Source organism: Necator americanus, chromosome IV (genome assembly GCF_031761385.1).
Source record: "Necator americanus strain Aroian chromosome IV, whole genome shotgun sequence".
Lineage (NCBI taxonomy): Eukaryota > Metazoa > Nematoda > Chromadorea > Rhabditida > Ancylostomatidae > Necator > Necator americanus.
Genome location: NC_087374.1, coordinates 10,667,482 through 10,694,440, shown reverse-complemented (window position 1 = coordinate 10,694,440; position 26,959 = coordinate 10,667,482). Strand labels below are relative to the sequence as shown.

Genomic DNA, 26,959 nt, shown 5'->3' with positions numbered 1-26,959 from the left:
CAGTCGAACTCCTTGTAGAAAATAGTGCGCCGGAACGCCTGAAGCCCTATCTTCCTTTAAGGAGTTATTAAGGAATGAGTTTAGAGATACTTCTCCACGATTCATCAATGTGTTTCTTGTTCAATGATTCAATTTTTATTAATGCGTCGGATTTCCTTCTGTTAACAGCTTAAATCGATGAATCAAACCAATATACATGATTCTAAAAGTAGAATGGGAAGAAAAGTGATTCAGTGATGTATCGTTGAGGGAAAAAGCAACAACATAAACTTGTTCTCCGAGAGCCACGTCATACAGGTTCAGGTCCTCCTGAAAAAACGACTCCTAAAAGTTCCCACATAAATTAGCTTCACTGAAAATTTTACCTCTGGGATAGCATCTAGCGATTGGTGGAGGACATGGTCCATCAGGCTGACAGAGAGGGAAAAGAACGGAGCAGAACTCGCCTGGTTTGCACTTTATCTTTTCACAAGAAGTAGGTGGTATCACTGAATAATCGTGAAATATCAAAAGTTGACGCAAACAGTTTTAAAGAGAGCTCATGTCGTACCTGTAGTTGGCTGAACAGTGGTTATCGGGACACATTGTGGAGGTGGCTGAGGACACGGCGCTCGAATGCAGAATATTGTGTTCTGTTCACATTTCGTACCCGGTGGGCACTTAATCGTCAGGCATGTGTCCACTTGACACCCTGAACGAGTAGAAGTGTTTTCTTTTAATTCGTGGAATCGTGGATTCTTTGTATGTATCTTATGTGGTTCTGAATAGAAAAAGGACAAAATTCGCAGTCACACTTCCGCTCTTTTAAAGGCATCACCCCACGAATCTGATGTGGTACAGATTTCAGGTGGAGTATTTGTACACGGGATAGTAAATTATGGAGAGGTGGGTGATTCCGTCCATTTCTTCCTAATTGCCGTAAAAAAACGACCCGGAAGATGCGCTGCCGCACAGGGCTGGCGCGCTCCAATCGAACTTCTTGTAGAAAGTAGTGCGCCGGAACGCTCGAAGCCGTATCTTCCGGGATGTTTTCTACGGCAATTAGGAAGAAATGAACGGAATCACCCTCCTCCCCATAATCTACGACCCCGTATACGAATACTCCACCGGGAATCCGTACCACTCCAGATTCGTGGGGTGATGCCTTTAAGAGATAGAAGATAAAATTGTCTATCAGTGTTCATGGAGTTGTGCCTATAGGTTCAGCTTCGATTCAGAAACGTTTGAGATTTATGAGAGTAGCGTAGAATGACTTGCGGGAGGTAGCCGATGTGCCAAGTAAGTCTTTTATTCTCCCAGCTAAGTTTGGTTCCGATTCATCGCTTGCGAAGGGATGAAAGGCTGGGTTAACACTACCTGCCGCAATAATCATGTTGAAATTCAGCCTCCTTTAACGTCAAGGTAATTAAGGTACGGCCAAATCTTGCGCGTAAAAGGGTAACGTAAGGTATTGTTCAATCCAGGCATGGTTGAACTAGACATAATCGTATAGAACTACTTACAAATCGTCATAGAACAGATTTCATATTATATACAAGGAGTTAGAATGGGCGCACTACATTATTAAAGGGAGCGCTAAGAGAAATTTTCGATGTTTAGTTGTTTTCATTATTAGGTAGCTCTCAAGACATGAATTCATTGGATGATAACAAAAATACTAAACATTTCCTACAAATTAAGTAATCAAAGACTTCTGGTGCGCTCAAACGAACATTTTATCCGACGAGATAACTGCTTGCATCTTTAGAACACCAAAGAGGAACCAAAAAAAAAAAACAGGAACAAAACCAAATGTATTAGAACTGGATAGGTGGCGAAGCTACTCGTTACATGGCTCAACTTCGTACACCAAAACAAGTAATGAGATCCGCTTTCCGCTGTTTCATAACGTGAATTCTACAAGTGTAAACATTTGCCTCGTTGGATAGACTGAACCCACCAATTTATCGGATTGTTCTTCACATTTTCACTCCCATTCATAAGAAATACTTCTAGAACCTGACTTACGTTAGAGAGAACCCAACATCAAAAACAAACGCTTTCCTGCAAGTTAAAAAAAACTAAAACCACTGCCTGAAAAACGAAGTGCTCCTTCATTAGTTCTGAAAATGATCCTCAAATCCAGGACGGTCGTTTCACTTGTCAAAAAATCTTAAGATAACTGCGGTAGAACATTGAAGCTCTAGAGATGCATGAGATGCAGCTCTAGAGATACATGCCTGCTATAGATGTAGTTTAGAGGAGTTGGTAGGGAGAACCGCCTCCTGCATAGTAAAAGCTGTGCGCGACCACAGTTTAGAGTCATAGTTCCACACATTCCTATTTCACATGGGAAGAGTAGAAGCGGATGAGAATCAACGTTATGTGTAGAAGAGTCAAAACGACACGAAACACGTTGCAGTTGCGTAAGCGGTTGCACTCGAAGCGGTGCGGTATGACGTAGCGGTTAGGATGGACTGAGGACCTCTACTGCCACCGTTCACTCCTGCAGTTGTTGCAGCGATGATCCCACCTCCACTCCAACCGCTATTTCCATCGCGCCGCTTCTAACGCACCCGCTTACGTGTTTCATGTCGTGACAGTCGTGACAGTCGTGCTTGATCTGACTATACTTATTGGCCTCTGGTAGCTGTCGTGGAAAGATGGCGCAGCCGCTTGCGCAACTGCACCGTGCGTCATGTCGTTTTGACCCGACTATATGTGCCATGGATTGAGAGATTCCTGCACTGAGCAACATCGGAAGTGATCTTCTTCCCGAAGAATTATTTGAAATTAATCTAATAATTAATCTGTGTTATTAACCAATGCATTAACTAGACACCTTCTTCGAATGAAAAGACAACTATACCTGTAGGACATTTCTCGACAGGAATGCAACGTCCACCAGTAACATCACGAATATAACCATCTTTACAGCGGCATACATTCAACACCGCCATTTTGTTGCAAATCTGACAAGTTGAAGTATAGCAACAATGAAGAAGTTTGACAAAGTAGCTTTGTTTTTCGTACCGGATTTCTATCCGCGCAGGTTGGTTCACATGTGGAAGCCTGTTTTTTTAGTTCCTCATTCTCACCACACGGTTCTAAAATTCCTGTTCCTTGTCAAAATTCTGTTAGGGTATATGGAATCGCAAGAATTTCTTCAAAGGTATCAGAGAAAATAGCTGAAGCTCTAGAGTGTTCACGTTCACTACAGATTTTATTCAGCAACGGAGACGTTTGCGACATTCGTACAGGATCCCATAATGCAGATAAAGTAGGGTCAAAATGACGATATGACGGAGGGTGCAGTTGCGTAAGCGGCTGCGCTCGAAGCGGCGAGGAGGAGGGTAGCTGTTGGGATCGAGTTGGGAACGAAAACGTATTGCAGCTAAGAATGGTGCTAGCAAGGGTTCTCACTCGATCCTAACTAATAATGTCCACCGCGCCTCTTCGGGCTCACCCACATACTCAACTGCACCTTGTTTCATTCCCTACTATATAAAGTTACCGCCAAAAGAGTTTAACCGGACGCATTCGCGACGGAGACACCAAGACTCTACGCATCTAAAGCACTAGCCAAATTTATGGCGTTAATTCGATAAGCCTTTCGGAGCCCAGTAATTAACTCCCCTGGAGATGCGTAGCGTATGTCCAGTTGAACACGTTCGATGTCAACTGTAAGCAATGATCCTGGTACAGTGTTGAGGGAAGAAATTTTGTGTAAAGGGAGGTGATATTTCGAGAGGAGTCGATAGACTACAGGCTCACTTCAAATAAGAAAGCGGATGCCCACTTGTTCATCCGTTCTCAGTTTTGTGATTTAGGATGCGTAAGCCAAGGAAAGAAGCACTACTTCAGCAAGAAGTGACGTAGGAAGAAAAAAAAAACGGAGACCGTCAAAGCACTTCTCGAACGATGTACATGATTACCGACGAAGATGCAGTCGGTTCAAAACAACCTCGGATGTGATGTGATTGTAATGCAATTAAGTAAGCGGTTGCTGTCGAAATGACGCAATGGGACCCTGCTTCACTCCCCCCGCCCCCTACTAGCAGGAGGTAAACTGGAACTTGGGCCTCAATGTTTCAAAACCACGTTCACTCGAATTCGAACCGCTTGTGTAGTTGCACCAAAAGTCACTGTCGGGCCGTTCTGACCCGAATGTATCTTGGACAACCCTCTACTTCGCAGCTCAGACTAGTAATATTTCGATTTTTCACTACGCAATAGTTTTTTGTCGGATGACCTGAAGATATTATACATATATTAAATGTATCACTTCCTGGACAGGTAGACACGCAGTTTCCATCTGAGTCACGTAGGAATCCAGGCAAACACTGGCAGCCGACAATACAAACAGCCAAACATGCTTCCTGTAAGAGTTTCTTTTCAATTCCAACGAATCTGAGTTCCTCGTCAACGTTACCGGTTTTGGGACATCACATGTTGGTTCGCAACCTCCACAAGTGACATACTGTTGATTAGGTGGACAATCTGAATCTAAATCCATAGTACTTCCCAGAGCACTTACATTGCAGCAATTTTTTACAATTTATTTTTTAAATACTCAATATTACCTCCATTGCAATTTTCTACACACTTCCCGTCAGAATTTCGCAGAAACCCCGGTATACATTGACATCCCTGTCGGCATACGTCTGTACAAGCCACCTGGAATGGCTAGCTCTGAAGATGTCGAAGAGTATCGCTGATTTCCGTTGAATTAAAATAAGTTAATTATATATCAGTTCGACTCTAAGTCAATGATGTACTCGGACTCAGCAGCAACAAACTTCTGCTATCTGATTGGGAAATTGTCAACGCCGGACCTATACAATAAAATGATTTTTGATCTAAAATTCTATCCAATTTCTGACTTTTTTGGAACTTTAGTCATGGTGCGTTTTATCCAAATATAATTATGTCTCCGTGACGCGCAATCGCCAAAAGTAGAAGTCTTTTAGCGAGTAGAACCGGCTATTTCAGGTGCGAAAATAGTTCACAGATGCTGCAAAAATCTAGTTTTTGTGAAGACAGTCGAAATTTCCTCAAATTTGGTCACTCAAAAACCACGACCATTTATCATCCAATAAAAATCCATCTAGCAATCCATCCATTTAGCCCACAACTTGTAAAGAAAAGATAGTCCTAGGTAAGTATCGAATCGCGAGAGTTCAGCGTTCATCGTAGGTCGCTGACACCTGCTTAAGGATTGGAACAAATAACGAAATAGAGCAAGGTTTTACATTGAAAAAAAAACAGACATTTAAAGCTAGGAACATACGAAGGGAACTATTGCCAAGAATAAATTGTTCACTTGGGAAATTTCCGGAGGAAAAGGTGGTTTGGGGAGGGGAGTGGAGGGAGGGGAAGTGACTCAACAGTGCTCTTTTTCCTGGAGAAGCTTCATCTTACTTTTTCTCTCAGTAGCTTCGGCTTACATGTCATAGATCCTCTAAAACTAATGTTTAGGTCCTTGGGCCCCGACTGATTTATGTAGTTGTTTACTTCTCTCTCGTTCCTCCAACTACATTTTACTAAATTTACGAACAGATTTTCCACAGCTGGGAATGTATGCCCTTTTATTCACTTTCAACGCAGCACTTTCGTCAATCTCCAGAGACAATGGAAATTTCGAACCCACATATGATGCGGGACACCAAACTTTTCTAAATAACCCTCTGATTACGAATATGATGAACATCTCGTTTAATTTTGAGAAATTAGCGCAAATTCTACAAACAACGCTTCCTTCCACGGAGATGTATCCGACGGATATGCCAATGGCAAGATTGCGGAGGTGTGGAAATAATTAACGAGAGTTGGAGAAACGTTGCCATTTTCAGGCCAAACATTTGTCAAAACTAAATTGTTGAAGCATATTGGAAATTAGCAGCTCGTTTGCTTTCAAATAGTATTTTCAGGACTTAATTTTGCCCATTCCTAACAATTCCGACGGTTTGCAACGGATTAGTTCGTCGGTGACGGATTTTGGGACAGAAGTATGTAGCAGTGTTGCAAATGAAATGATAATAAAAAAATGAAAAACATACTGGAATCTTGGATGTCAAACAAGTTGGTTCGCATCCACCACATGATTTATACACTTCATTCGGTGGACAAAGCCTCGGGCTCGTAAGTACCGTAACTACAAGCGCTTTTCTAGTTAGATCATTCACAACGAAACGCAAGTGGATCTTTTATTTTAAAAAAATCCTCTAAAATGTTTTACTGCAGTTAAACTTTACATGATGATGATTCCATGAAGAGAAACGTGGATAAGACGCACTGAAATCGGGATTTTATTTTATGTGCGATGATTTATTATTTTACAAAGTAACCGTCTCACTTACCATGTGGAAAATCTCATTCCAAATCTTAGCACCAGCTCGTAACATCGTCATAACACTAAACATAATATGATTAGTGGTAATGAAATGCATTGTTGTACCATAAAAACTTTTACAGAATGAGATGAATACAGAAAAATAGAGGTTACGTCTAAAACCGTTGTATAACTGGAATCAGAAAAGAACTTCCTGTCAGTCTACAAAATTTCCGAGCGAATTTATACAAAAATTCTTGATTTTTGGTCCTGTTTCGAAAAAATTTCCAAAAACAATTGTTATTGTAGGAAGTTGCTGCGACTGCGACGGAGATCAACATAGATTTACATGATATGTTTTTGTTTCATTTTTTTTAATTTGAATTTTTATATTTATTCTGGATTACACACTTATCTGCTCCACTGCTGAAAATCACAGTAGAAAAAAAGATCGTGCATAAGAAAAACTGATTGTTTCGAAAAACCATCAATAATTAGCGTAAACACTTGTTGCAATTACTGTAGCATTTGCTTCTGCTTCTTCTTTTAATAAGTCTCTTTTTCACTACTTCAGCTAGCTTTCCTCCGGGTGGAACAATGCCAGAAATGAAAAAATCGTCCGTGATATAGTAAAATAAAACGGCTGCCTCTGCTGGTAAGAATGTGAAAATGTTTTTATGCGAGCGTACGGAACCTTTTTATCTCCTGTGCATCAGAAGCTTACCACGAAATTGACGACGTTGGGATCGCTCCAGGAATAGATACAGTTAGGGGTGTAGATTACGGGTATAAGTGTTATCACGCTACCTTCTCCGATTCGCCCAGAAAACAGGCGCGAAAGGGCCTACCTGTACGAGTTTACCTAAAAAGCACCTTGTAATCCCACTTTTGTACACGTACCGTTTCCCTCAGCAGCATATCCATTAGCCCCTGAGATCTTAAGAATCAGAAATTAGGCACAACTAATCAGACACTTGCCCGCTGCTGCGTAAAAGTAATAAAGTGACCATTGGGATTGTAAAACAGGTGCATGAAAATTTCAAAAAACTATCTTATCTTTGTGGTAGTCCATCTGTGGTAACGCGGTAGGATGCGAATAAATCTACGACTTCGTGTCTGTACCTGCACGCCTTTTCTTCTTTTTTTCCCCCTCCTTGGATCCGTCTTCAGAAATAGTGCATACACAGGTATTCATTCTATGCAGAGATATTTACGGAAGACTTTGCGCTGACCTCATTTATAGAACTTATACCCATCAAATGCTCATTCCTTATTCTAGGACGATATGAATAAAAACGTCTCATCAGAGCAGAAATTTTTTCGGAAACATTTCGGACAATATTTTCAGTAAACTGTAAAGGTGTAGTCGAGTCAGAACTACAAGGAACTCGGTGCAAATCCGATTTGAAGCGGTGCGCGGAGCTAGAGGTTCCAGTATGGGACCTAGATGGGATCCTTGAGCAATGTTGATGTGACTGCATCAAATGAACGTGGAAATAAAACCAATTTTGAATGATCTTTCTGAATAGTGTTGTATTTACTGCAAGAAGACAGTAACAAACACATTTCTGTTCCTGAGTGTAAATAAAGTGCTAAACTGCACCTGGACTACTGTGTTAGGCCCTACTTTTTGGCTGCACACCCTTTTTCCAAGGGCAAGCACTAAGGCTGCCCGCATAGTTAATAGCCGCTCGGGCGGCGCGGTTCAACGGCTCTCGCTGCGCGGCGAGGATCGCTGCTGGTTCCGATGCGCGCGGGAAAAGATCCACATTAAAGGCATCACCCTAGAAATTTGGGGTGGTTTCTCCCTGCATCAGTATAAACCGACGACCCCGGAATGCTGATTCTTATGACGGCTTATGTTGCAATGCGCAAAGTTTGCACTCCGCCCAACCCTGCCCCCCCCCCTCACCTTGCGATTCGTCGAGAACCCATTCGGACGAATCGCAGGCGGGGGCGGCGTGCTGCAATTGGGGACTTCGTAAGAAACAGCGTGTTGTCCGTTTCCACTGACACAGGAAGAAATGGACGAGATCACCACCCTCTCCATAATCTACGATCTCGTATACGTATACTCCACCTGAAATCCGTACCACCTCAGATTCGTGGGGTGATGCCTTTAAATACCTTCAATAGGCGGTTGTGGGTAGACCACCTCCTCTACAATATGTGTTGGATATCAGCTGACGAAGGTGGCGGCTGTGCGGTTGGCGTCAGTGTCAGTGCAGAACTTCTGCGTACAAAATATATTGATCCCCTAACTGTTTCACTTGCACTCCCGTTGCACGATCAACCGAGAACATCAACTACCACACTACCGCTACTTTTCCTCTCCATCATTTGCACAAGATGAGCACGACAAGGGATGAGGCTAGAATAGAGGAAAAAAGAATTGTCCTTTGAGCCACTTCAAATTCCTGGTAATAGTAACACTCTATTCGACAAGTCAAACGATGTTTCACTTCTAGTACTTCTGGATCACGTCAACTGTAGACTACACTCTCTTCTCCCTTCTACAAGCATCCTTCTGTTTCTCTTCGCCACTTTCTGCCCCAACCACTTTTTGTTGACTCATTTAACTGGTGGGCCTGCGGTTTGATGGTTATTGAGCGTTCACAGCCATGCGCTCAATGACCACTAAACTCCAGAGAGCGCACGCGGTGCGTTCCGATGCCTCTGCGCTTTGATGATCATTGAACGCTCACTGTGGAGAGCACGACGAGTCACGCCGCATCGGAAAAGCTGCAGAATGACGAGTTAGCGGCCGCCATTGATGCGTTCAATGGATTAAGGGAAGGCTGATTGTGGCAGAAAGTGGCAAAGAGGGAGGCGAAGAGAAACAAAAGAGTACTTATCGAGAGGTGAAGAGAGTTTTGTCCATACTATAAGGAAACTGAAAGTACTAGAGCTGAAATAAGGTTCGGCTGATCGGATAAAGTGTTATTATTACCATTCAATAGGAGTTCAAGGTGACTGGAAGTGGCAAACCTGCTACTTCCGTTTCGTTGTCATAGGCCCATCTTTAGCCTTGCTCATTCACTCATTGCGGAGGTTGGTGTACTGGGTTGTTTGTCCAGCGCCAATCAAATGGTCTTTTGCACGCAGAAGTTTTGCATTGACACTCTGAAAAGCCAACCGCACAGCCGCTGCCCCGTCGGCGATGCTGATCGTTGTTCAGCTCCCTACACACCATGGACGGAATACCGGCTTCGGCAAGGCTCCAGACATTCAATCTGCTGCTAGTGGCTGCAGTTGAGGATTCGCGATCAAATGTTAGGAGTAAGAACGAGCCGTTCCCAAACTCGCTTCCGCACATTCGACGAGTTATCTTCTTTCTCGCCCACGTCATTTTTGAAGAACCCGCGTCTGCACTCCGCAGAGATTCAAGAGCTGTTCAAATTCATGACGTCTCTACTAGCTCATCCGTTGACTCCCAGGGCACCGGTCGGTCCAAAACACGTCTCAGTATAGTATGAGGTACAGTGAATGTTCACTTCACGCGGTTTTAGTTCAGCCTGAATGCTTTGTTGAGATGTTTTGGCCACGGCTCCCCGTACCATTCGCTGACAGCAGAGTTTTCTTGTAGTGAAAGAATCATTTCTGGGATAGTCGATAAAGTTGCTGAGCCGATACTCAAAAGTATCTTTCAATTAGGAAAAGGTGTATAGTGGAAATTTAATTTCAAAATTTAGTTCCATTCGAACGAGCTTTTTCCGGCTACCGATAGTGCAGACTTTGAAAAAAGATCGCCAAAAAAAAACAGGAGAGATACGACTATCCTAGGACATGGGGATTTGTGGATGGCAAATTCATCGCAACCAAGGTGAAATCATTAAAATACATTATCACAGAAGAATAACCATTAGTAACACTGCCTTCAGAACCCCGAAGTGGAAGCAACCATTTTAACTACAAGAAATTCCACTCAATCATCCCGCTGGCTATGGAACTGTGACTGCAACATCCTGGCCTTTGATGTAGGTGCTCCTGGTAGGAATTTAGTCGCCAGGGTATTTCGGGAGTCAGATGTCAAAGTTAGTGACAAAGAGATAGAACTCAGATATACAGAGCTAGCACCAAAGAACAATTGTAAAGATGGATTGAAGAAAACGATCATTTGTTTCCTGCAACGAAGGAACTCAGTGGAGTTTGACCGTCCAATTCTATTTCCTCGTTGACGGTGGTTTTGGGCAAGACTTCCGGCTTGATAGAGGGTATCTTAACCAAGGACCATGGTTCGAGAAGCCCAACGGATTTTAACGCCAAGCATTCGGTGTTTGCTCACAGTCTATACCCAACCTGTCTATTTCATTTATTCATTACCTTTCTCTTCAAAGGCCCGAAGAACGATCGAATCCACTTTTGGCATTCTCTGCCGGCGGCTTGCAATTCTTCAGCGGACCATCGAATTGGACCCGGTGAAATCATCTCCCTTGGTCATCTCTATGATTGTAATAAGGATTGAAAACTCCTTAGAGTACCTCTAAATCAACTATTTTACGTCCTTCACAATTTGTTACACATATACTTGTAGGTGCTAACAACAGTTACTACTAGCTATTACTCACACTCATAGTTCTAAACAGTTGCCGTTTGTTGTGCATACGTTGTTACTTGTTCTTGCTGTTACTTACTTGTACACACTTCATTTTGTTTATGATGTTTTGGTTGTCATCTTTTGTTACCTCTTCATCTTTCTTAGTATCTTTCTCTCAATATTACTGCTAAATACTCGTTGCACGTGTTGCTTACGTTACGTGTTGCTGTGATTTTGAAATATTTTAGAGCACACTTTTTATTGTATCATAACATCATGAACAATAAAAAAGCAACTGACAAACAGAATAAGTGAATAAATATGAAGGATCAGGAGAACTGCAATGAATAGTGTGTCAAAGTGGGATATCACGTCAGAGGAAAGCAAAAACTCACGAACACATGTGACCAGGAATAGTGAATGTGAAGAAAGAAAAAACGTGAGAAAAAACAATAACACAACAGAAAAATGATCCTGAAATAAAATAAGATAAACCATAGAACCTGAACCATAATGGTGAAAGTGAAAGAATCGTGCTCACTCCTTATATTCACATCCGGTGTAGGTACCAACGATGGCAGCATGATCCATTTGACTCATTTATTTACGGGTATACACATACCTTTCATGGCGCGAGTTCTGATCTGAAAGAATTGAAGCACTCATCTACGAACTATTCCATGAGTAGAATAGTGTTTAGCAAAACAAGATGTTATACAGCTTCTCCATCTCATTAACTGATTTCTTGTGGGCACTCCTTCCTCCTCAATGCTAGCATAAAGCACCATTTCATTTTAAGAGAGTACATGAGGCAAGATAATTGGTTCTGACTGATTCCGGTTTCGGTGGTACCACAGCCACTGGTACAATATGGCGCAAATATGCGCTATATTGTACCAGTAGCCATATTTTCTTCTTCATAGTTTCAGGAGGCAGTTGTATTAATGAACAATTCTCCCTAGAAAGTTCATGATTCGTGGTCACATTCAATCCTTGCATTTCATATACGCTCAACGTTGAAACGTGGATTCGGATTGGAGCACGTCATCGCCACTCCATATTACGGTTGCGTCGAAGAAGTGCTGCTTATCTGGTGAGGTTGCTTCTTTATTTTAATTTTTTGTTTCCTTTATGTTTCTCATTTCCCCTTTGAATTCATCTTTGTTTAGCTTGCTCTTCTAGATCAGATAATGTCAACGAGTGGTGGAGAATCGGTTTCTCCACGTATTTTTGCTCCGAGCTCTTTCGTTTTGGATGATTCTCAATTGTGCTTCAACAAAAACCACTTTGGACGTCCCGATTTCAATGTCCAGCGTTTTATGAATCTTGCCAGACGGTCAGATCTTTCAAGTTTATTTGGTTGAGTTTTGTTACTTTTCAAGTTAACCACTAAGAATTCCATTTGTAGTCGTGCTGGCCTGAAACAGATCCAGCAAGATCTTCGTTTGTATTTGAAGAGTGTTCAACATTCGATGATAGAACTCATAAATGATGACTACGCAGATTTCGTCCACCTTTCGTCGAATCTCGTTAGTCTGCAGAGTGCTATTGACAAGATTGAGAATGATATGAATGTAGGTTTATTGGAGTAAAGAGTTGTTTGGGGCACTCAACCGAGCTTTTATTTCTGGAAGTGAACAACTAAGTCAGTTGGGGCTGTGAGACCTAAGCACTGGTCCTAGAGGATCTATGGCATGTATGTATAGTAGAGTCAAAATGACCTGGAGCACGGTGCAATTGCGTAAGCGGTTGCGCTGGAAGCGACGCGGTGGAGATAACGGGTGGAATCGAGGTGGGACCATCGCGGCCTGCAGCGATGAACGGTGGTCGAACAGGGGTCCTCACTGGATCCTGACCGCTACGTTCCACCGCATCGTTTCGAGCGCAACCGCTTGGGCTGCCCGCAGAGTTAAGACCCGCGCGTTTTGTCGGCTCTGCGGTTTTGGTGGTTCTTGACCGCACTGTTGTGAATAGTCAATATAAATCAGAACTGCAGAGCCGCCAAACCGAGCGCCCGCGCGACTCTGAACTGTGCGGAACGCCTTACGCAGCTGCCCCGTGCTTCATGTCGTTTTGACCCGACTATAGGCTAAAGCTACGAAGAGAAAAAAGGAAGGCAGAGCCTCCGGAAATAAGAGTGGTTGAGTGCTCTCCCATCCAAATCTTAGCAGGTTTATGAAGTGTTATCGATGTTCTCATACTCAAATCATCCCTACTCCTGAGATATCACTCTTCAGACAATATGGACAGAATTTGAAAGCAGTACTATTGATGCTGTTCAAACAGCGGAACGAGTTGAATCTTTTTGCGTGGAGCTATCCCAGAATCGAACATCTCAGGTACACTCAGATTTCAAAATCTTCCTCAGTTTTTTTGTAAAGAAGCATTTTCGTTTCACTTATTATACGTTTTCATTTTTTCATTTCGTTCGCTACAAGACGAAATGGTAAGCTCGAAAGGTCTCGAAGTTATGTTTATTCTGATGCACACTGATTGTACCTCTTGTAACTTTTGATTGTACCTCAAACAACGAAAAAGTCGCTGAGCAGGTATTACAGTCATCAAAACAAGCGTTCTTATTTGTTAGCAAGCGTTCCTGTATATGGTACTTAAGTATTCCTTTGAAGAGACTATCCATGCGAATGTTGTATCTCAGTAACAGGTGTATGCTGTTCTCTTCCCTCTATTATCCGAATCTGAGTTTAGTGCAAGCGTTAGTATTAATCTACTTCTAGATACATTAGTAAATGTATTATAATGCTTATGGAACTGGACCATGTTTCAGGGCTCTTGACTCGACCCTATGTTAGTTTGACTTTGAAAGACAGCCTCCAACTTGGAGCTTCTGGTTGTTACTACGAAAAGGAGTCAGCAGATCTGCTTCGCAGCTTTTTATACCTTGAGCTTTTTTGAAGGGTTTTGGCCATAATCAGGGTTAGGAGCATTTTAAGGGAATGAAATAAACTGAACCTTCAAGTGAAGCGAATGCAAAATGTAACACAGTTGACAAAAATGATGATCACGAACTATGAAACATAGGAAATGTTGCGCCCTAAACAAAAAGGAGCCTAATTTTTTAAGGTGTCCTAATAAATTACAACTGCGCAAGAATTCTCTGGTTTTACATCTAATATGTAGTATCACGAAATATTTCCTTTCCAGAGCGTTTATTTTCTAACCCGAACTCAAAGGTTGCACCCTCACCTGCTTATGTAGAATTTACGAAAATTTTACTTTGTTATTCATTTAACGTGCTTTCAGTTGAATTTCCCCTATTCAGATTGAAATCCGCCGTCGTATCTCATTTCTTTCTGCCCTTCAACGTCTTTCCAATCTCATGAAAAATATCCCTGAAACAATGAGCGCTCTGTGGTGAGTTTTTTCTTCTACTATCTTGATCTCATGTGGTCGCCATCGGGTCAACTTTACTCTACATATTCAATATGCTTAGGTTAGAGAAGGTGTCGTCATGTTTGGTGGATGCAAGCTCCTATAAGGATGATCTTGACAAAGAAAGTCGTGAATGGAAAATGTTCAACAAGGTGGGGTCGTGCAGCTGGGGATCATTTTTATGGTTTTCTTCATGCTGGATCTTATATGTACTATGATTAGTGTGCAATCACTCAATCATCCTGTCAGTGGTACGTGAATATTTAAGATTTTGTCGCTTTACACATGCATATTTCAGTTGCTGGAGAAGTTAGAGACAGTACTTTGCGCTGAGGGTGTTCGAAGTGCAAGTGATGACTGTGCTTCTCTTCCTCATATTTTGTCTCTCCTCACCTTGGCAGACTGCACAGATTCACTGACTGCCCGCCTGGTTTCCGATTTGATTTATCCTAAGCTGGTTCGCCCTTCTAAGGACCATTACGAATTGTTAAAAGCTGTTTTTGCTGGGGTGAAAAAGGTTTGTTTGACTGGAGAATTTTTAATAATAATAGAAGATTTTCTTGAAGCATTCGTTGCTATGCTTATTTAGATGCGAGCTAACTGGAGTGAATTACTCGGACCGAAGTACAGCGGGTCCATACAAGCATTCCTTGACCAGACTCTTCTTACTTTCCTTCTCACTTTCGTAGACAAGGTGGGGTTTGTCAATAGTAATCAACGTTCTCACTGAGGAAAACTTATAGAGGAATTGTTGCTATGTTGGGATGCTGTGATCGAAAATTTTGTGAGCCACTCAATTGTAAACATGTAGTAGAATCTCTGCGCTTATTTGGGAAATGAATGCTGTTTCGCGAGCTCTGAGAAAAGGCTTATTATTGTGTTGACTTGATGGAAGGATTGGTCAGCCTTTTTAAGATAGGATTCATTTCCCATGAATTACTATTATTTTGCTCATTTTTCAATACGACAGCGATTCGTACAAGAGAAGCAGGCCTTACTTCTTGCGGAGTTGCGGATCAAAGATTGTCTCAGGAGTCAGAGTAAAGAGAATAGTGAATAATTAGAATTCTCAAAATATTCAATACGTAATCAATGATATAAAGGTCACTAGGAACTTCTGCTTGGCTTTTATGGGCCACCGCTATGGTCAAAACGACATCTTTTTTATCGCTACAAGCAGTGTCTGCGCTCATTGTTCTTGTTAGAAGACAAGTTTTCAGTGTATGGGAACCGTAGCGGTACCGAGTAATACTTTGCTCTTTCATCGCTGTTTCACAGCTACATTGGATTTTATCGAAAGCTGGCCTTCGCAGTCGCATTCAAGGTATGTATTTCTAAACCTTTATTTTGTTTTTCTTTGTTTTGCTTTACTGTCTTACATTCCGAATTACAGGAACATGTTAAAAGCGCTTCGAGATAAGTTTAATCTGGTAGTTTACTTCAAACTGGTTACTCACAAACTTATTCGTCAAGTTGACAGCGAAATGGCGCCAGAGTCTCTGAAATTTGTTAAAGACGATGAAGTAAGCTGAAACAGTGCATGCATGACTTGCATTTCCTCCAAATTTGTTGCTCAAATTTAGGTGTCCGAAATTGGCATGTTTTGCACAATTTCCTCTACAATAATAAAAACTGTGGAAACTGTATGGGCTGATGATGTTTTTCTCTACCCGATCGCAGATAAGTTGTGGGACCTCACGCTCCGGTTACTGGAAAAACATCTTTCTTGGGCTAGAGCACTTCTCGAGTAAGCTCTTTGCATTTTGGTTATTCATGACATCGTTATTCTGAAGTATTGCAGAGCTGCTAAGACCAACGAGAATCCTGAATTAGGTGGTGTCGAATCTTGGCGCGCTTTAATGGCTGCTCGCTATGATTTGTGTACGCTGCATTCCAAAGTCTTCGACATGGCTCTCGAACAGTTGTGGCCTAAGCTTGGGTACTTTGTTCCCTCATTTTAGCTAGTATAATATCATTGCTTGATCTCTGAGATGATTTTGACTGCTTCTTATTAATACTTGTCAAAACTTTTGATTACATTTGGGTACGATTCTGTGCATTACCCTGGCTTCCGCAAATTTCAATCCTATCCGCCGAAATTTGTTGCTCTTTGAGAGGTTCTCTCTTTCATTATTATACTTTATTGCAGGGATATGGGAGTCGACACTTCCCTTTTTGGCCAATGTCTAACTCGTTTCGGTATTCTCGCTGATTCTGAGTGTGTTAAAATAGATGAAGAAGTCATCAGCTTAATCTCTTCCGTCTTGTCAAAGGTTCAACTCAACGTTTATTCATTTATTTGTCAGTTGAAATTGTACTTTTTTTTTCAAAGTAGAAGTTTTGTTTAAAGGAATTTGATGCTGTCTCCGATGTTCCTAAACAGTACCGATGGACAAAGAAACCATCACCGTCTTCTCACTCAGCATACATCACCACTGCTCATTCAAAACTTGATGATTTCGTTAGTGAGATAGTAAAAAAGAATCATCCTAATCCTGCGTCACTTACCCGCTCAGTACTCGTGCTATCCTATGGACATCTGGCTACAAAAGCTGGTGAGGTTGGTACACTACTTAACTTTGGAGGACTTTCACATTGGATAAATTAGTAGTTTCAGTAATGTGATGTAAACCTCGCTAAGGTGTTTTTGAGAGGACCAGTCAGTCGCGCTCTTATTTCAGGAAGTAGATAACTAAATCGGGGGCTTAAGACCTCAGTATTAGTCCTAGAGCATCTATGACGTGCAAGTTAAAGGTTCTAAGGGGAAAAAGGAAGATAGAGCTTTCAGAAATAAGAGCGCAGTTGAGTTTCTCCCCCACTCCCCACAACTATATTTTTCCCCTAGAAAATTAGTTCGATTTGATCGTTATGACAAGACACTGAGGCCCGTGCTTCAAATCTGCATTGTTCGCATTAACAATGTTGAATGATTTGAAATTTTAATCAAAGCAAACATTTTTCGACGCTTCACGTTTTATTTGGTGCCATTGAGAATTTTTGTGAACTTTTTTTGGTGGGCAATGTTTTTAATTAACATATTGGTATGCTAACTGAAGCAGCTGAATGTCTTACGTCGATAGAGCGTACGACAAAATAAGCGTCAAAGACGCATCTATGGAACGGCGTTTAAAACCGTTATTAGTAACGAAGAGTCGTTGTTATATGGCACACAAAGTAATCGTACTCATTTTGTCACTTATCTGGTAAACGTTGCTGTTACTGTGGGTGTACTGTTGAACACCCAGAAGGATTTCATGTGGTTGACTTAATCGAATGATTGGCATTATGGCCTGACTCGGGTGCGGCATCATCGCCGAGGCGTGTCGTTTTCACTGTTTCCAAAACATCCGAAATCATGCATTAATTGTAGGTGCTTGACAGCGTTGACGCAACAGGATCGAGTCTTTCACGATTCAAAAGAAAGGGTGCTGGATTGGATGGCACTTCTGATGATGATAAAATTAGGACACAGGTTCGTTGAAAGTTAATTTGGTTAACGTAATAACATGATATATTTTGGAATATAACAATACAATGCATTTTTGATCAACTTTAGATATATCGAGACCTCACTTTCTGTCACTTGCGTGGGCTTGAGAACAACATTGATGTAGAAGGAATGTCGAAATTAATTGATCGTTCTCGACCGGACACACTTGAGCCTGCTGTCAACGTTAAGAGAGACGTTAAAGAGACATCAGAGACGCCCACAATTGAGGCGCCTGCTGTTTCGTTAGAAAATGGTAGGCCAGATCCTTTGTGTGATTCGTGATTATCATTTCGAGCACGTTCTAGAGTTGCGATGTCTCACAATTTCAGAATCAGTGGAAGAAGAGGCAATCGTCCCACCTCCAGAGGATGTTTGCTCCAATTCTTCATAATAGTTCGCAGTTTTGGTGTTCCTTTCCTCAAACTACGCCTTTTTGTAGATATCTCACTCTTAATTTTTTTCTTCGATCTTTGTTGTGATCAGTATTTCTGTGATATAACATGAGAGATGTGTTGTTAATGTTTCTTATATGTATAATACTTATTGTTGATGGGTTACGAATGGGCTTTAGATAAATGTCTTGGTCTAGCAATAATAGTTCTCCGTTGAGTGGTGACGCTCCCATTTATTGAGAATTATCAGGTAAATAGTCCGCACGTGTAAATAATTTTACTTTGGGCTTATCGTAATGACTACATGGGCAGATATCCAGCGTCTTGTCTCTGATCTTCAGAGAGTTCAGCTTTCCGAGTCTGCAAAAAAGTATGTCGGTCCATGTACGAGTTCTGTGTTATTTTTTTCTCAGTTCGTTTTCCGATTTGCTTTCTGCGCTTACTATTGTCAAGTTCAGACTTTCGGAAGCCAACTGCGTCGAAGTTGTGACGAAGTTGATTCAGAGGTCCTTGATAGATGTAGTATTTACGAGAGATGGACATTCTTATGTGACACAGAAACATCTCGCCACTGAGGTATCATTGTTCGGTATTTGTTTAGAATGATAAGAGGCTTTCATCTCGGCTTCTATCAGTTTGTTTGAAGTCGTGGATGTATTCGTTGCATTTTGTTTGGTGTAGTCTTTGTGACATTGGTTTACTTCTGGGGATTCATTGCTGTAAGATTTCTTGAAAAAGCCTGGAAATATTCGTGCTAACATCGTCGTATATTTACATGCAAATAAGTTAATTTGCCAAACAAAACCAAAAACGCAAAATATTCTCTAGAAGTGCCGAAATGAAGTATTATAGACAGACAGATTAGTTCAGAGACTTCACATTTCCGAGTCTGCAAAAAACGACAGGGCAACTTATTACACCCGTACGTGTGGCACAATAAAAGCATATACAGTGGATTTCATCACTCATACGAATATACTGTGATTACTTTGTCAGGTACGCAATGAATGTGTCGCAATGGGTGGACGTGCAGCTTTGGCAGACATTGCTACGTCTCTGAATGTTGACCTCGATCATGTGGAACGTGCTGCCCACAAGATTGTAGACGAGGACACAGGATTCAAGATATCTGGCGGAGAGCTTTTTGCTGAGTAAGTGCAATGTTGGTATTTAACAGCAAATATGAATAGAAAATATACTAATATGATCCATGGATCATGCTTCTAAATGTTTTTTTTTGGTTTGACAATTCATGAAATATCAAAATATTTCTTCAGGCTAATACGCGCTAATAAACCAAAAGCGTCCGATTTTGAAGAACACGTAGGCGAGATCAAGCAAAACGGTATAATAGAGCACCAACTTTGAGAAAAAAAAACCATTAGGAAAAAGAGGGACAGATTAGCGTGATCGAAAAGTCTGCCATGCGAAATCATTGAAATCATTAGGCGGCGCAATCAGCAGAAGAGCGTGGTTGTCGGGAAAAGTAAGAAAAAGAGACCGAGATTTCCTTAAGAAATGAACCAGCTGGCATTGCGGCTTCGCCTACTATTCCTTGATGGGGTCACAGCGAACGCGATAATATCAGTTGTAGTGATATCATATCGAAATCACGTGGTCATATTGGTTAGCAACGAAGCTGTAGTCGTGTGCGCTGCTGTTCAGCCGAAAGCAATCTACTAATCTAATCTACCGAGTGGACGCATTCGGCGTCGCCTGTAACAAATGTGTGTTTATGAGGTTCTGTTTTCTCTACAAAATCGTAAGAGTTCAAATTATTAACTGCATTAGATGTCTTTGGAAAAATGGAAAGGGATCGAGAAACATTTCTGCTATGTTATGATCACGTTGAGAGAGACAGTTGTTATAGCAATCTAACTTTACAGAGACATTGAGGCTACTTCTTTATGATATTCATCGAGGTTTCTGAAATAAATAAACCTATATTACTTTGAAAAAAAAACTGTGTTCTGACTTTGGGAAGCTTCAACTCTCATGAAAAGTTCACATACAAACATATTTTTTTAGAGAATATGTCACCAATCTCAAACGGGAACTCCGTGAATTTCTCACTGAATATGGCTTTCGCACTGTCTCATGGTTGTGTAAATACTGGAATTTGTCACAGGTATTATTTTCATTCGTGCACTAAAATTCTAAGAGCATTATCTAGAGTAGAAATTTTTTAAAAGTTGAGCTGATTTTTGCGATGGTAATTTTGCTGGCAACTGGAAGAAGTGATTATGGTAAAACTTTGCATTTGAAGGAGGAAAGGTGTTATGTTGTATGGAAATGGCTTTTTAGCACTTTTTTCTTTTCAATTATACCCACTGGGAGAATTATTTCGTTTTAAGGAGCTCCTCCGTTCACTGCTGTTGGAGAATCTTTCTGCAGATTTTGATGGAGTAATAGAAGACGATACAATATATACAAAGGAGTATCTTAATGCTCACAAGGACATTCTAAGAGCTATATTATCTGCAGTCACAAAGTATTAGAATGATTTTGTTCTTTTGTGAAAGTGCAGATGATGTGAAAAATTTCAGGCCGCTGCCTATAACTGCTGTACAGTCCCGTGTTGGTCTTCCTGTTGGTCGGTTCTGGTGGGCATTTGACTTGCTACAAGAAGAGAATGAGGTTTGAGAACGTTTCATACCTAGTTATGGTTCAAAATAGATGGAAATTGCTTGTGCTCCTGCTGAGTTCTAACTTATTTAAATTTTACGAAGTCAGTTGAAAATTAGTTACAGCAGTGAACTGTTAACGCAACATCAGCAGTGTTTTCCTCACTGCTTTTATCTGCCCATCTGTTGAGGTGCCGGGTAGATTGTCAGGATCCCGTTCTTCGCCCAGTTGCTCATTCATACCTCATCTGCACGACATCCTTGTTCGCTTGTATGTGCAAAATCTATTCCGTCAACAGGAGTTCATACGTAAGTGATTTTTCTGAAGAATTATGTTTTGTGGTTTACATAATATACGAACGCTACGTCGTTAAATGTTGGTAAATAAAATGGACTTTCAGAAACTTCTGTATTAAAGAAACTGGGACTGAGCGAGGGTATCGGCGCTAAAAATGGTCAGATAGAGCAGATTTTGAAAGAAGGGAATAATAGCTTGAAGCTCCAAGTGCTGCCTTCAATGGTCATGTCGATGTCATTATTTCAACAGTGCTTGGCTGTTGCAAAAGGTTGTAATGTGATTTTTTCTTCTGTTTTTAGTCGCATTGAAAAGATGAAGGGCAATCAAAAATGTGTGGTGGCGAAAATATGTTGAAAATGTGACGAATGTCCACTTCCCCACATGTTTCTCATTTTTTTCTTTCAATTTAACCCTCATCATTTCACTCAGTGTTGGTGTAGCAAATAGTTTTAAAAATTGTTACGTAGTTTCCCCAGAAATATTGTCTCTTTTTGATCGTGCATCTTTGATACACTAAGAAGCCACATTTCTTCATCAGATGAAAGCCCAGTGATATGGAATGGACACTAAGCTCTGTTTTTTTAGAAGTGGTGCAATCATCTGACGTATGTGAGGTGCAGTCAGCCTTGCAATCGTTGGCCATACCCTTCGATGATTCGGACTTCGAAGCGATATGCGAAAAAATAGCTGCATCGGATAGCGATCTTCATGCCTCTGGGAAGCACGTGTTCTCTAACCGTTTGCTGGGTAGGGCCGTAGAACGGTTGGGAGACCGTATCGATGCTTGGGCCCACGACCTTGTAGGTTTCTCTGATAATTGACGTCTATATGAAAAAGACCAAGTTGAGAGAATAATGAAACAAAAAGCTTTGTTCGGGGAAGTTAACGTTTCAGATGAATAAACGTGAACAAGAGCGGAAGAATACCCAGCAGAAAAAAGTGGAGGTAAAATTTTTACTTGGATAGTGTGAATTCAGTTTTCCGTTGTTCGTTTTAGACTGAAAATGACTGGGGTGAGCCGAAAAAAGGAGCAAATAAGAAAAAAGGTGGTAAAGGTGGTGGTAGTGGAAAGACTAAGGAATTTAAATCTAGTGTTGCCAGTCGGGATGATTCCCTCTCAACTGTACTAGGAGTTCCTCCCGAGGTTGGAGAATTTGAAATTTTGATTTTATCTCAACCTTAAACATCTCGTTCATTTCTGAGGGTTTAAGGTACTAGAAGAATGGCTTTCGGCCACAACTGTTGTACCTAGGGAAATCCTGGAAGAGATCGTGGAACGAATAGGGTCACAGGTAAATTTTTGATAATGTTGATTTTATCCCAGTCTAACGCCTCCATTGTTATTGATTGAAACCATTACATTGAAAGACATTCTTGACTTCGGTGGCAAACGATTTATATGAGAACCTCAGTGAAATTCCATTGCCTTTCACTTTCGAATGAGTTTCATGTGCTATTTAACGTTGAGCGCACCAACTGTTCCTTTGCAGATCGTCAATTTCTCATGTGTCGTGACATGTGTCAATTCCAACTTCTATTTAGCACTGTATAGAATATTCTTAGTTCGTTTAACATTTGACAAAGAAACGATACCTCAGGATAAAAGAAATTTTCAAAAAATCTGCCGTTCACTGGAAATATTCTCAGAAATGATGCAAGATTTCTCAGGTGGACGACAAAATTCGCAATCGCCTTGCTGAACTTGCTGCCTCCCAACAAAATGAAGCAGCACAATCCCAGAAGAAAAGTCTTGCACAATTACAACAAAAGGCTCAGTCCCTTTATGGATCTATTTGCATGTTTGAGACAGCTAGCACATCATTTCCAGGTATTTAAAATTATACCTATTAATAAGTAAATACGGATGTTCAGCACTCTGAATAAGAAATAGTGTGGAATTAAAGGGATGGACGTTTTCTATAAAACATTGGTGACTAGAAATGTTACGATGACTCACTTTCAGATGCGCTTCGTAAAGATCTCCAACAGTTTCTTCTCCGTACTGTTGGTACTGAACTTGCAAATGCTGCTCTTTCCTGCGCATCAGGAACGGAAAATGCTGCTCAGCTGAAGGAGAAGGTTAGATATTTAGATTTGTTTTCATGCCCCACTAGTTTTGTGATTGTCTTTACATAGTTTTCTTTTGTCCAAGTTAGTGATTCTATTGATTACAAATTTTTTTCAATGAATTTTTTCCTTGCTCAAAATCCTGGATCGTCTCCATAGCATCTTTGTGCTTCTTTTGCTTTTCTTTCGTTCGCTGCTCAAGGAAATTGGTGTATCCGTTTCAGTTTAAATTAAAAGAAGATTTACTTCTTCTTTAAACTTGTGCATTCAGTTTCACTTTACAATTTATGCATTTCTTTTTTTGAATTCGTTGCTGATTACCTGCCTTGCAGCAGCGAGAGGAAACGATTGCGTCGTTGCCGTCGGGACTGCGCAATGCAGTGAGCTCTTTGTTCGCCTCATTGCGAAGTGACGATCTGGATGCTTTCCATTCCGCAGTGTTTGATCTTTCTTCACCACAGGCTTTGTCAATAGTGCTAAGGCAACCTGATGCCAAGGCCAGGTAACTCGCCTCATGGGAAAATCTGTTCCTTAAAAACAATGGCGTAGCTATCTCCTAGGGCGGAGATACAAGAGAAGTACGCCGCCGAACTCAACGAACAGATTTTGACCCAATCTGAACCAGCTGCAATACTACTGTCGTGCGTTCTGTACCTCCTAGCGAAAAACGGGAAACCGGTAACGGCTAGCGGTCGCTTTGTCACACAACTTATGCCACATCTGGAAGGAATTGTTGATCAGGTATTCCTTAGTGGATTTAAGTTCTTCTTTTGAGCATAACTTCGTTACTGAAAGCAAATTGTGGAGTGAATCTGAATGGAGCTGGACTTCATTCCAACAGCAATGTAAGAACTGCGCATACAGAGCATTTTCCGGACGAATGCACATTCATTTATTGCACGTTTTTTTCTATACTTCTATACTTGCTCTGGTAGACTACCATTAGAATAGTTAATGTTTGGACTGGGAATTGTTTTGGTTTATCGGAAACTATTGAATTTAATTGGTTACTGCGCAAATGTATTATCGAGAGTTGGATATAAACCACCTGAAGAATCGTTAATATGTTTTAGTTTGTGTTGGCCATATGAAAACTGTTACAATACAGAGCACATTTTCATTTTTCATTTGTTTTCAAATGCGTTGAGCGATTTTGTGCAGCATGCAGAACAAAAATGCAGAAAAATATGCAAAATGTTCGGATTATATTTTCCAAAATCTTATTCTAGTTAATATTTAGACGCAATTCGACCTTCTCTTGTCATGTCAGCGGTTGGTCGTTCAGTGCTTGAAGAACAAAAGCGACGATGTCGCAAGAGACATGCTCACAGCAGACATTGAGAAGTTGAAGCAAACAATTGCTGCATAGAAATCCGTACTGTTATAGTTCTTTTTTCTTTCTCTACGGTTCTATCGGAGGTTGCTAGTGTTGTGTGATAAGTAAAACATAATTTAATTATAAAATATGCTTATTTCGTTAGCGTGGTTTTAACAGACCTGTCCAAATGATATAATTCCTAGACTATTGTTATAGAAATGTTGAATTGTTCCACCAATCTTTGTTGCATGCAACTGCCTGTCTGTTGATTACTGTTTCGGTGCACTTATATTCCTATAAGAATTTGCTTGTCGAAATATACTCCTATAATATGTTTTATTCCTTGGAAGGTGTTCATTATCACTATCGCTGGTCAGATAAATATGTAGAAACCTCTCAGTGTGAAATTAGAAGCTTCGACACCAACAATTGCAAATTTTTATTCCAAATTATCAATTTCAAGAAAGCTTTATTTTTTATCACAATGTATTGAGGTGTAGATGGTGATTTTGACTAAAAACCACCTCGAACTGCAGCATTTTATTCTGGTCTCAAACACTGCAGACTTGTATGTTCTCAGCCTTGTGAAGGTAGATGCTACAAGACAGTGACGTCCTTTAATCCTAGTAAATATCGCGGTAACCATTTCGCCTTGGCTAGAAACGAAACCGAAATGGAATTTGATACGATTGGAGAAGATTGATTTATCTAGGATTATTTCGATGGTTTTCTATATATAAGATAAAAAACAGTTTTTATCGTATCAATGCGCTTGGGATGCTCTAACACATTTTCCATGTACCAAGTCAGCAGTTTTATCCTACCAGATAAGAATAGTTCTCCGAAGGGATGAAAGGCTTAGTTTGCATTACGGCGGTTTTGAACTGCAGTTGCAGCCGAACTTTATACGGACTGCGCTACATCCGTCGCCAGATTTAAGATTATTTTGCTTTAATGCGAAGAAATTTCCCTTTTAAGGAAACTTCCCTTCTTTCCAAGTCGTTAAGATCTATAGTAGGTTCAAAACGACATGGAGCACGTACGCGGGTTCTCTCGTGGCGGTTCGGTTGAGCGTAGCGGTTAAGAGCATACTGAAGCTTTTGCTGGCACCACCCATCGCTGCAGTTTACGACGGTCCCACTTCAGTCCCAACTGCTGCCTCCACGGCGCCGTTTCTAGCGCGTACGCAATTGCACCGCAACTACACTCGTGATTCATGTCGTTTTGACCCGACTATACATCGCGAATGATGATGTCATGCTACTTGAACAAAATTAACATCTCTTCATATCAGAAGTCTGATCATATGATTTTACTTATTTTTACCTTGGTTATGAGAAAGCAGAGGTGGAATGTTAGGACGAGTGAAGCCGTATCTGTACACTAAGCGAACATCAATAGCCAAATATCCTACGAAGACATTTATGTTTATAGTTACATCAAATCAGCTGAAGCACGGCGCAGATGCGCTGTGAAAGCGACGCGGTGGTTGGGATACAGTAAGCCCTCGCTGGCACCACTCATCGCCGCAGTTCGGATGAGGTTGGCGACGTTTCTACTTCGATTCTAATTGCTACCTCCAAAATTCCAGTGAGAAAATCCCCATTTGTTGTGGTTGTCACAGAAATTCAAGGAGAATTCTGAAATCTCTGTTTCAGCTCCTGAATTGAAGCATATCACTGAGGTTGCGTGTGTTGTTTCTCGCGAAAGCGCACCGATACCATCCGGTCAGAACTACGTCTGGCGGTTGGGGTCCAGGGGACCCTTGCTAGCAACGTCCATTGATGCAGTTCGCGATGGTCCCACGTCGATTTCAACCGCCATCTCCACCGTCATGCCGTTTTGACCCCACTATATCATTTGAATGAGAATTCCCCGTTCTACACACTACTCCGATTTGTCAGTTTTGTGTCTATTTGCTTTGCGGATTATTGAATTGGAGTGTCAATCTAACAATGTGGAGCATTTTTGACAGCAATTGTTGTTTTTTGTATGTAATCCAGACGATAAGGCCGTTAAATCGCCAGCAGTTGTCGGCGGGTGGCCATGCAACTTTTTCCAGTTCCCTAGAACAAAGAACCTCCACAACAAATTAGTCAATAGAATGCACTCCTTGTTCACCTCATCATCCGCAATTTCTTCCTTCCGTCATTAGTTATGAGTTCCTCGATGCCTCAGTTGCATTTCTTTCCCACTTCATCTTTTGTTTCTTACTCATCTTACTCATTTTTTCACACCTCTTTTACTCTTCTCGCGTTTTTCGTGCTCCACTCAATGGTTTCCACATGCAGTACACATTTCACGAACTTTGGCGACTTTAACATCTCAACTGAATGCAAAAAGAAGGTGTCGGGAATCCCCCGTGTTGCCCAATTGACACTTTGGAGGCAGCGTATCACGAAACTTTTGGGGTCTTCGTAGGCAAATATAGAATAATAGATCTAAAGGAAAAAAGAACCATTGAAATTTAGTAGTCTTCTCCAGGAGAAAAAGCACTATTTTCCTGTGGGAAGAGAAATTCTCTTACAAACTA

General features: G+C 41.1%; 3 protein-coding genes across 5 annotated transcripts; 2 read left to right on the top strand and 1 right to left on the bottom strand.

Annotated features, from left to right (window-relative positions):
• Nucleotides 1–289: 289 nt before the first annotated feature.
• Nucleotides 290–7,234, bottom strand: RB195_000878 (uncharacterized protein; the record flags this gene model as incomplete). 2 transcript variants are annotated; one of them, XM_064197422.1, is made up of 10 exons in its annotated part: nt 290–309; nt 366–488; nt 551–691; nt 2,849–2,951; nt 3,013–3,086; nt 4,265–4,358; nt 4,412–4,485; nt 4,563–4,656; nt 6,339–6,393; nt 7,173–7,234. In XM_064197422.1, 10 exons carry the CDS (start codon nt 7,232–7,234, stop codon nt 290–292), a joined length of 840 nt encoding a protein of 279 aa, XP_064053303.1. The 2 variants fall into 2 exon arrangements, with proteins under 2 accessions (XP_064053303.1, XP_064053304.1); XM_064197423.1 differs by lacking the exons at nt 4,412–4,485; nt 4,563–4,656; nt 7,173–7,234 and adding exons at nt 6,039–6,133; nt 6,234–6,273 and having other exon boundaries at nt 6,339–6,389.
• A 4,419-nt stretch (nt 7,235–11,653) lies between these two features.
• Nucleotides 11,654–18,118, top strand: RB195_000877 (uncharacterized protein; the record flags this gene model as incomplete). 2 transcript variants are annotated; one of them, XM_064197421.1, is made up of 18 exons in its annotated part: nt 11,654–11,670; nt 11,888–11,940; nt 12,030–12,183; nt 12,256–12,421; nt 13,085–13,186; nt 14,128–14,219; nt 14,299–14,389; nt 14,536–14,754; nt 14,827–14,931; nt 15,458–15,561; nt 15,631–15,760; nt 15,821–15,984; nt 16,039–16,176; nt 16,387–16,510; nt 16,588–16,797; nt 17,608–17,709; nt 17,794–17,980; nt 18,057–18,118. In XM_064197421.1, 18 exons carry the CDS (start codon nt 11,654–11,656, stop codon nt 18,116–18,118), a joined length of 2,220 nt encoding a protein of 739 aa, XP_064053302.1. The 2 variants fall into 2 exon arrangements, with proteins under 2 accessions (XP_064053302.1, XP_013295552.2); XM_013440098.2 differs by lacking the exons at nt 11,654–11,670; nt 11,888–11,940; nt 13,085–13,186 and having other exon boundaries at nt 12,038–12,183.
• Nucleotides 18,119–18,415: 297 nt separating this feature from the next.
• Nucleotides 18,416–24,477, top strand: RB195_000876 (uncharacterized protein; the record flags this gene model as incomplete). Its single annotated transcript, XM_013440095.2, has 17 exons — nt 18,416–18,489; nt 18,578–18,695; nt 19,116–19,270; nt 20,148–20,247; nt 20,474–20,610; nt 20,666–20,756; nt 20,935–21,052; nt 21,145–21,309; nt 21,627–21,841; nt 21,936–21,986; nt 22,039–22,185; nt 22,253–22,333; nt 22,710–22,869; nt 23,005–23,120; nt 23,441–23,610; nt 23,669–23,849; nt 24,349–24,477. The coding sequence occupies 17 exons, from the start codon at nt 18,416–18,418 to the stop codon at nt 24,475–24,477; spliced, it is 2,208 nt and encodes a 735-aa protein (XP_013295549.2).
• Between the last annotated feature and the right edge of the window lie 2,482 nt (nt 24,478–26,959).